The sequence below is a fragment of the Chiroxiphia lanceolata genome, chromosome 26, assembly GCF_009829145.1.
Source record: "Chiroxiphia lanceolata isolate bChiLan1 chromosome 26, bChiLan1.pri, whole genome shotgun sequence".
Classification (NCBI taxonomy): Eukaryota; Metazoa; Chordata; class Aves; order Passeriformes; family Pipridae; genus Chiroxiphia; species Chiroxiphia lanceolata.
The window spans coordinates 4,619,097-4,627,477 of record NC_045662.1 but is presented as its reverse complement, the minus strand read 5'-3'; the positions used below and the strand labels follow the sequence as shown (position 1 = coordinate 4,627,477).

Below are 8,381 nucleotides of genomic sequence, written 5' to 3'. Positions count from 1 at the left end.
CCCATCCCAAGCCCCACTTCATTCCAATCCCTTTTCCATCTCCATCATCCCTTTTCCATCCCTATCATCCGTTTTCCATCCCTATCCCTTTCCCATCCCTTCCTATCCCCATTCCAATCCCTGTTGCATTTCCCCCACTCCAATCCCCATCCCATTCCAAACCCTTCCCACCCTCATCCCCATCCCATTCCACCCCAATCCCTCCATGTTGCCATTCCAATCTCACACCATTCCCATCCCCTTCCCAGTCCCCCATCACATTCCTCCCTCCATCCCAAACCCTTTCCATCCTTATCCCCATCCCAATCCCTCCCCATTCCCATCCCATGGGACACTCATGAGCATTCCCAGCCCTGGGGCAGCGCAGGGCTGGTCACAGTGTCCCAGACGCAGGGACTGGGACAGGATTCCTGGATCCCTCAGCCTGGGAAGGGCAGAGTGGAGCGTTATCAGCTCCGGGATGGCTCCGGGGCTCCGGCGCTAACCCAGTTACCGGGGATGGATGGACGGCTGGGAGCCGGGATGGATGATGGATGGAGGGACGGGGGGCTGGATGGATGGGGCCGTCACGGCTCCCCGCCGCCCCCCCCGGGTCCGGACGGGGATAAAAGGCGATTCCCGGGCGCAGGAGCCGCAGCCCCCCCCGCCATGAGCAGCCTGGCCGAGCTCCGCGAGGGCTACGAGCGCTTCGACCCCCGCGCGTACCTGCGCAACAATTACCTCCCCCCCCGCGCCGACTTCTCCTCCGAGGAGTTCGTGGTGCCTTGGAAGCTGCGATGCCTCGCCGACACCTTCGCCAGCGGTGAGAGGGGGCTCGGGGACCCCCCCAAAGCCCCGCAGCGGGGTGGGGAAACCGAGGCACGGGGCAGGGAAACTGAGGCACGGGGCAGCTCCCATCGCCCACCCGGGTTTTCCCGGTCCCCCGGGTGAGTGTGGGACCCCCCCCTCCTCCATGTCGTGTCCCCTCCCCCCCGCCCAGGTGAGATCCGGGGCCAGACCCTGATCGATGTGGGCTCGGGCCCCACCATCTACCAACTGCTGAGCGCCTGCGACCACTTCGAGGAGATCGTGGCCACCGACTACCTGGCGGTGAACAGGGAGGAGCTGGGCCGGTGGGTGCGGGGGGACCCCGGAGCCTTCGACTGGAGCCCCTTCATCCAGCACGTCTGCAAGATCGAGGGCCGCGGGTAGGGGGGCGTGGGGGGCGCAGGTGGGGGGTGGGGGAGGTTGTAGGGGGGTGCAGGGGGACAGGGGTGGTGCTGGGGTGGTCCCTGCCAGATCGTGTGCCCGAGCCCCCCGGGATCACAGCCCCACATCCCTGTAGACACTGGGGTGATCCCTGTGGGATTCTGTCCCCAAATCCCACGGGATCAGAGCCCCATGCTCCTGTAGATGCTGGGATGATCCCTGAGGAATCATGTCCCCAAATCCCAGGGGATCACAGCCCCCCCCTTTGACCCCTGTGAAAGCTGGGGTGATCCCTGCAAGATCTCTGCCCCACATATCCATGGGATTCTGTCCCCACAACCCTGTGTGTTCCTGATCGATCCCCACCCAATTCCCTCCCATCACTTGGCTGCTGGGTTGATCCCCAGGGGATCCTGTCCCTGTGGGTGCTGGGTCCACCCCTGCAAGATCCTGTTCCCAGGTCCCCGGGGGTTATGGATTGATCCTGCCCCCACATCCTTGCACGATCCCACTCCCACATCCCTGCAGGATCCTGTCCCTGCATCCCTGTGTGGTGGATTGATCCCATCTCCACATCCCGGTGGGTTCTGGGTTCATCCCATCCCCACATCCCGGTGTGTGCTGGGTTCATTCCCTTCCCACATCCCTGCAGGATCCCATCCCCACATCCCAATGGGTTCTGGACTGATCCCATCCCCACATCCCAGTGTGTGCTGGGTTCATTCCCTTCCCACATCCCTACAGGATCCCATCCCCACATCCTGATGGGTTCTGGATTGACCCCATCCCCATATCCCTGTGGTTTCTGGGTTCATCCCATCCCCATATCCCTGTGGTTTCTGGGTTCATCCCATCCCCATATCCCTGTGGGTTCTGGACTGATCCCATCCCCACATCCCGGTGTGTGCTGGGTTCATTCCCTTCCCACATCCCTGAAGGATCCCAACCCCACATCCTGCTGGGTTCTGGGTCGATCCCATCCCCACATCCCTGTGCTCTCCCCTCAATCCCTCCCACACACACCCCTCCCCACTGCCCCCTTCCCACCGTTCCCCCCCCGCACCCCTCAGGGAGCCGTGGCAGGACAAGGAGCGCCGGCTGCGGGATCGCCTCCGCCGGATCCTGCCCATCGACGTGCACCGCCCGGACCCTCTGGGGGCCCCCCTGGACCCGCCGGCCGACGCTCTGCTCTCGGCCTTCTGCCTGGAGGCCGTGAGCCCCGACCGCGCCGCCTTCGCGCGGGCGCTGCTGCACGTGGGGTCCCTGCTGCGCCCGGGGGGCCACGCGCTGCTCCTGGGGGCCCTGGGCGAGTCCTTCTACCTGGCGGGGCCGGCGCGGCTGCCCGTGGTGCCGCTGGCCTTGGCCGACGTGCGGGCGGCGCTGGCGGGCGCGGGGCTGGCGCTGCGGGAGCTGCGCAGCTACGAGATGCCCCCGGCGCTGCGCACCGGCGTGGACGACGTGCACGGGGTGTTCTTCGCCCACGCCCAGAAACCCCCCCAGGGGCACTGAGAGGAGCAAGGGGGAAACTCGACCCTGGGACCCCCGGCGGTTGCGTTTGGGGGCGTGGGGAACCCCCGGCCCCGGAATAAAGGTTGAGGTTGTGGCAGAGCTGGAGCCGGTGAGGGGTGTGAGGAGGGGGTGGGTATGTGGGGAGGGGGCACACGGAGATCCTCAGGGGGTAGGGACCCCGGGGTGAAGGGCAGAGGGGAGGGTGTGATGGGGGAATCAAGGCACGGTGAGGATGGGGTGGGTAGGGGGTGCATGGCATGGCAGGGGGTTTGGGACACACCACAAAGGGATTTTTGGGCACACTCACAGGGCTGGTTTGGGGCACACGAAGGGCAAAGGCGGGTATGGGGAGTGGGTAGAGGGTTCACGGCGTTGGGGGGATATGGGGCACACCGAGGGCAGGAGCAGAGTCAGAAATGGGGGGCAGGACAGGGCAGGTATGGGGTGGAGTGGAGGTGCATGGCAGGGGGGTTTGGGGTACAACAAGGGATGCTGGGACACAAAGAGGGGGGATATGGGGCATACGGGGCAGATCTGGGGTGCCCCATGGGGTGACAGCAAAGGGGAGGGGGGCACACGGTGAGGGGGCAGACAGAGGGTGCAGGGGGGCAGCACTGGGGGGTACAGGGTGCCCCTGGGGCAGCGAGGGGGCACAGGGGGGGCAATAACCCAGCACAGGCTGAACGCAGCTTTATTCACATCCCACAGCACACCCAGGCAAGTGGGGGGGGGCACAGCCCCTCTGGGCCGGGGGGGCACCCCCAGCCCCAAGGCACCCACACATCACCCCCCACCCCTGCCAGAGCCACCCAGCAGGGCCCAGCAAGGCCCCCAAAGTGCACAGACACCCCCCCAAAGTCACCCCCGTGTCCCCCTCCCCACCATGACCACTGTCACCTCATGGCTCAGCCCCGGGGGGGTCCGGGGGTGGGGGCTCAGCTGCCCCTTGCCCCCTGTGCACCAGCACTGGGGGTCCCCAGCCCCCCAGGGAGGGGTGAGGGGGGGGCACAGGGTTTTGGGGGGGGAGAAAAACAAACCTCAGAAGGCAACTGGGGGTAGGAGGAGGCCGTGGCAGGGGGGAGCTGGGGGGTCACTTGGCACAGGGCAGGGCAGGACCCTGGGGGGGGCACGAGGGGCTTCTCCTCTCCCCCCCTCAGCAGCTCTAGTCCACTTTGAGGAGGTCGGAGTTGGCCTTCAGGAGGTAGAGGCTGTCATCCATCAGGAAACTGGGGGACAAACGGGGGGCTATGGGGGGGTGGTTCTTGGGTCCACAACCCTCCCCAGCTGCCTGTGCCGGGTGGGAAAGGGGGGACTGGGGGAGCCCTGAACCCCCTCACTGAGCACAGACACACCCTGGGGCTCAGGGGGTGCAGCCACGGGGTCCCTCCCAACACCCCACTGCAAACTCAGGGGGGGCCCCAATTTCAAGAGGGGGCCACTGAGCACCCCACGGACCAAAGGGCACCCCAACCTCAAGAGGGGGACCCCACAGCCCCAGCACCTCAGTTTTAAAGATGAGACTCCCACCGCCCCAGGGGAGCCACAAGTCCCCCCCCAAAAACCCCGCGCTGAAGCGACGGGACCCTCGGCCCCCCACGGTGCCCCCTCCCCCCGATTTTAAGCGGGGAGGGGCCGTCACGGACCTGTAGAAGAGCACGTTGAGGGGGATGGTCCCGATGTGCCAGAGCGCGTGGGCGTCCAGCACCCAGAGCAGGGGCGGGAAGTCCAGGAGCTCCAGCAGCGCCAGCGCCTGGAGCAGCAGCACCGCGGCCGCGCATTTCCACACGTGCGGGAGGCGCCGGCCGTGCCCCAGGCACCAGCGCAGCCACCAGCCCACCGTCAGCATTCCTGGGAAAACGGGGCGGGGAAAGGGTCAGGGGGGGACCCAAGCACGGGCAGCATTCCTGGGAAAATAGGGCACTCAGGAACAGGGTGGAACCCACGCCCCCCCCCAGTCAGCATTCCTGGGAAAATGGGGCGGGGAAAGGGTCGGGGGGGGGGACACCCAACCACGGGCAGCATTCCTGGGAGAATGGGGGGGAAAAGGGTCGGGGGGGGGGGATTTAAACCACCACGGGCAGCATTCCTGGGAAAACAGGACACTTAGGGACAGGGTGAGACCTACTCCCGTCAGCATTCCTGGGAAAATTGGGGGGGGGGGGGGAAAGGGGTCAGGAGGTGACCCAACCACGGGCAGCATTCCTGGGAAAATAAGGCACTCAGGGACAGGCTGGAACCCAGCCCCCCAGTCAGCATTCCTGGGAAAACAAGGGGGATTTGGGAACACGGGGGGCACCCATCCCTGTGCCACCATCCCTGGGCAAACGGGGGGGCTCAGGGACAGGGAAGCACCGAGTGACCCCCACCCCAGCCCCAGCATGGCCCAGTGGCTCCCAGTACAGCCCAGCACCCCCCAGCCCAGCCCAAGTGCCCCCCAGTGCCCCCCAGCTCACCCAGGGCCGCGTTGGCCGCCAGGTTGTAGCCGTAGTCGAAGCGCACGAGGCTCAGGTAGGAGATGTGGCAGGTGAGGAAGAGGAGGAGGAAGGCCCTGAAGATGCTGATTAAGGCTGGGCGCTGCAGCCCCAGCGTCCTGGGGGGACAGGGGGCGGGGGGGGTGGCCCAGTGAGCCCCCAGGATGGCCCAGGGACCCTCCCAGTATGGCCCAGTGACACCCAAACTGGCCCAACAGAGCCCAGCACCTCCCCAGCAAAGCCCAGTGGCTCCCCAGTGTGGCCCAGTGACCCCACTACACAGCCCACACCTCCCAGCACAGACCAAGGATGGCCCAACAGCCACCAGGACAGCCCACCAGTGCCCACCAGTACGGCCTGAGTGACCCCTAACACAGCCCCAGCATGGCCCTGTGACCCCCAGGACAGAACTAGCATGGCCCAGTGACTGCCCAGCACAGTCCAGTGACCCCCAGTACAGAACTGGCATGGCCCAGTGACTGCACAGCATGGCCCAGTGGCCCCCTAGAATGGCCCAGTGACTCCCAGTACAGCCCAGCACTTGTCAACCCAGCTGCAGTTGGACCCAGTGCCCCCCAGTCCAGTCCCAGTGCCCCCAGTGCCCACCTGACACAGCACAGGTACACCGAGTGCAGGACGGCGGCCGAAGCGCAGAAATAATCCAGTTTCTGTGGGATTTGGGATGGATGAGCCCAACTGACAGCAGGGGTGGGGGGGCAGGGGTCTGGCACTCCCAAGGGGAGTGTCCCTGACCCAAGGACCCCCCCAGGGTGTGGGGACACCCCAGGGTGTCACCCCCTCACCTCCGTCAGCGCCGTGTCCCGCGTGTGGAAAACCGTGGACCAGAACCAGGCGTTTAAGGAGACCTGGGAAAGGGGGAAAGGTGGGATTGGAGATGGAGATGGGGGTCAGAACCCCACACACCCCCCAGGTCAGGACCCTCCCAGTTTGGGGGATGAGGGCCCTGAGAGTGGGATGGGAGTGATGGAGGAGCTGGGTGGGATCAGCTGGTTATGGAAAAGAGCTGGGGAAAGGGGAGGGGAAATGGGATGTGGAAAGGGGAAGTGGAAAGGGGGGGACAAGAGGGAAAGGGAAGGGGGAAAGGGAAAGGGAGGGGGGAAAAGAAGAGAGGGGAGAAAGGGAAAGGGGAAAATGTTAAAAAGGAAAAAGGGAAAATGGAAAAGGAAAAGGAGAAACGGGAAAAGGGGAAATGGGGAAAAGGGAAAGGGGAAAAGGAAAAGGGTGAAAAGGGAACAGGGAAAGGGGGGAAAGGAAGGAAATAAAGGAAGGGAAGAAGGAAGGGAAGGGAAAGGGAGAGAAGAGTGAGGGAAAGGAGGGGGAAAGGGAGGAAAAGGAGGGGGAAAGGAAGAGAAAGGAGGGGGAAAGGAAGGGAAAGGAGGGGGAAAGGAAGGGAAAGGAGGGCAGAGGAAGGGAAAGAAAGAGAAAAGGAAGGGAAAGGAGGGGAAAAGGAAGGGAAAGGAGTGGAAAAGGAAGGGAAAGGAGGGCAGAGGGAGGGAGGGGAGGGCAGAGGGAGGGAGGGGAGGGCAGAGGGAGGGCCGCGGGTGCAGGGGGCGGCGGGCAGGCGGGTCTCACCCCGGCGAAGGCGGTGCAGGTCCCGTAGGTGGGCGCGGCGGGGGGAACGGCCGCGCGGTAGCGCCGCAGCATCACCAGGCTGGCCAGGCCGTTCAGGAAGGAGGCGAGGGCGGAGGCGGGCTCCTGGAAGCACAGGAACCTCCGGAACGGCCACTGCGGGGGCACAGCGGGGTCAGCGGGGCCGGGGAGACCCCCCACGTCCCCCCCCCATCCCCCCAGCGGGGGCCGGGACCCCCTGCCCGGGCTCACCTTGCCGTGGAACTGCGGCACCCGGTGCCCCCCGCGCTGGTAGAGCCGCACCGTGAGCCACATGCACTCGTACTGACAGTCGTCCCGGCACGTCCAGCCTGGGGGCACGGTGACGCTGAGCCGCCAGCGCCTCCCAGTGCCCACCAGTATGCACCAGTATGCACAGGCAGGCGGCACTGGGGGCGCCGCGGGAGGGGCAGCGCGGGGGGTTCGCCCCGTGGCACTGGGGACCCCCCTCCCCAGCGCTGTGCTGGGGGCGGGGAGGGCACCCGGCCGTCCCCATGGGGACCAGCATCACGGCCCAGCAGCTCCCAGTGTGGCCCAATGGCCCCCCAGTAGGGCCCAGTGGCCCCACTGCACGGTTCAGCACCTCCCAGTATGCACTAAGAACAGCCCAACAGCCACCAGTCTAGCCCAGCGGTGCCCCCCAGTATAGCCTGAGTGACCCCTAACACAGTCCAGTGGCCCCCAGTATAGAACCGCCATGGTCCAGTGACCCTCCAGCATGGCCCAGTGCCTCCCCAGCATCTCCCATTGCCTCCCAGTCCAGCCCCAGTATGGCCCAGCAGCCTCCAGCCAGGTTTCAGGACACCTCAGTGCTCCCCAGTTTGACCCGTGTCACCCAGTCCAGACCCATTCCCCGCCAGTGCTCCGCAGTTTGACTCCAGTCCCCCCCACAGTGCTCCCCAGTTTGATCCCAGTCCTCTCTAGTGCTCCCCAGTTTGACTCCAGTCCCTCCCGGAGGGGGCGTGGCCTGGAAGGGCGGGCGTGGCTTCTACACTGCCCCGCCCCGAGGGGCGTGTCCCTCTGCCGCTCCAGCCAATGGGCGCGCGGGGGCCGTACCTGTCAGGCCCATGTAGAGCGGCTGGTGGTCCCGGAAGTGCCGCAGGGCGGCCCCGGAGCAGTTCTGCCGCTCGCAGCGGCTCAGGCACTCCCGGTACAGCGGCTCCCGGTCCCCCTGCGAGCCGCGGGCCCGGCCCGCCGCCGCCGCCAGCAGCAGCAGCAGCAGCGCGGGCCGCGCCGCCATCGCCGCCCGGCCCGGCCGCTTCCGGGTCCGCCCCGGACACGGCGGGCGCGGGGCATTGTGGGATAGGCCGCCCCCGTGCGGCCGTGGAGGATCACGGGATATGTCCCCTCGTGGGGGTCCCGGCGGGGTTCGGGGACCCCCCGATGGGCTGCGGGGACATCGCCGTGTCCTGGAGGGCTCCAGCACTGGCCGGGGGCGTCGAATGGCTGGCGCCCCGTTCCTGCCCCCACGGAGCCATCACCCCGTGGCAGGGGGGACCCCCGACCCCCCAACACCGAGGGTCGGCCCCCTTTCGTCGCGGGGTCCTCCCTCGGTGGCCCCTTTGGGGGCACGGCGTGGAGTGG

General features: G+C 66.5%; 2 protein-coding genes across 3 annotated transcripts; one reads left to right on the top strand and one right to left on the bottom strand.

Moving 5' to 3' along the window:
* Positions 1-648: 648 nt before the first annotated feature.
* Positions 649-2,780, top strand: PNMT (phenylethanolamine N-methyltransferase). The gene is made up of 3 exons (XM_032711085.1): positions 649-802; positions 980-1,187; positions 2,259-2,780. The coding sequence occupies exons 1-3, from the start codon at positions 649-651 to the stop codon at positions 2,695-2,697; spliced, it is 801 nt and encodes a 266-aa protein (XP_032566976.1). The 3' UTR covers positions 2,698-2,780.
* A 591-nt stretch (positions 2,781-3,371) lies between these two features.
* On the bottom strand, positions 3,372-8,039 carry PGAP3 (post-GPI attachment to proteins phospholipase 3). Of its 2 annotated transcripts, XM_032711082.1 has the most exons (8): positions 7,854-8,039; positions 7,011-7,108; positions 6,762-6,914; positions 5,972-6,034; positions 5,775-5,836; positions 5,151-5,287; positions 4,341-4,545; positions 3,372-3,923 (listed from the first exon to the last, which is right to left on the bottom strand). In XM_032711082.1, the coding sequence occupies exons 1-8, from the start codon at positions 8,035-8,037 to the stop codon at positions 3,860-3,862; spliced, it is 966 nt and encodes a 321-aa protein (XP_032566973.1). In that variant the 5' UTR covers positions 8,038-8,039; the 3' UTR covers positions 3,372-3,859. The 2 variants fall into 2 exon arrangements, with proteins under 2 accessions (XP_032566973.1, XP_032566974.1); XM_032711083.1 differs by lacking the exons at positions 3,372-3,923; positions 4,341-4,545 and adding an exon at positions 4,591-4,836.
* Between the last annotated feature and the right edge of the window lie 342 nt (positions 8,040-8,381).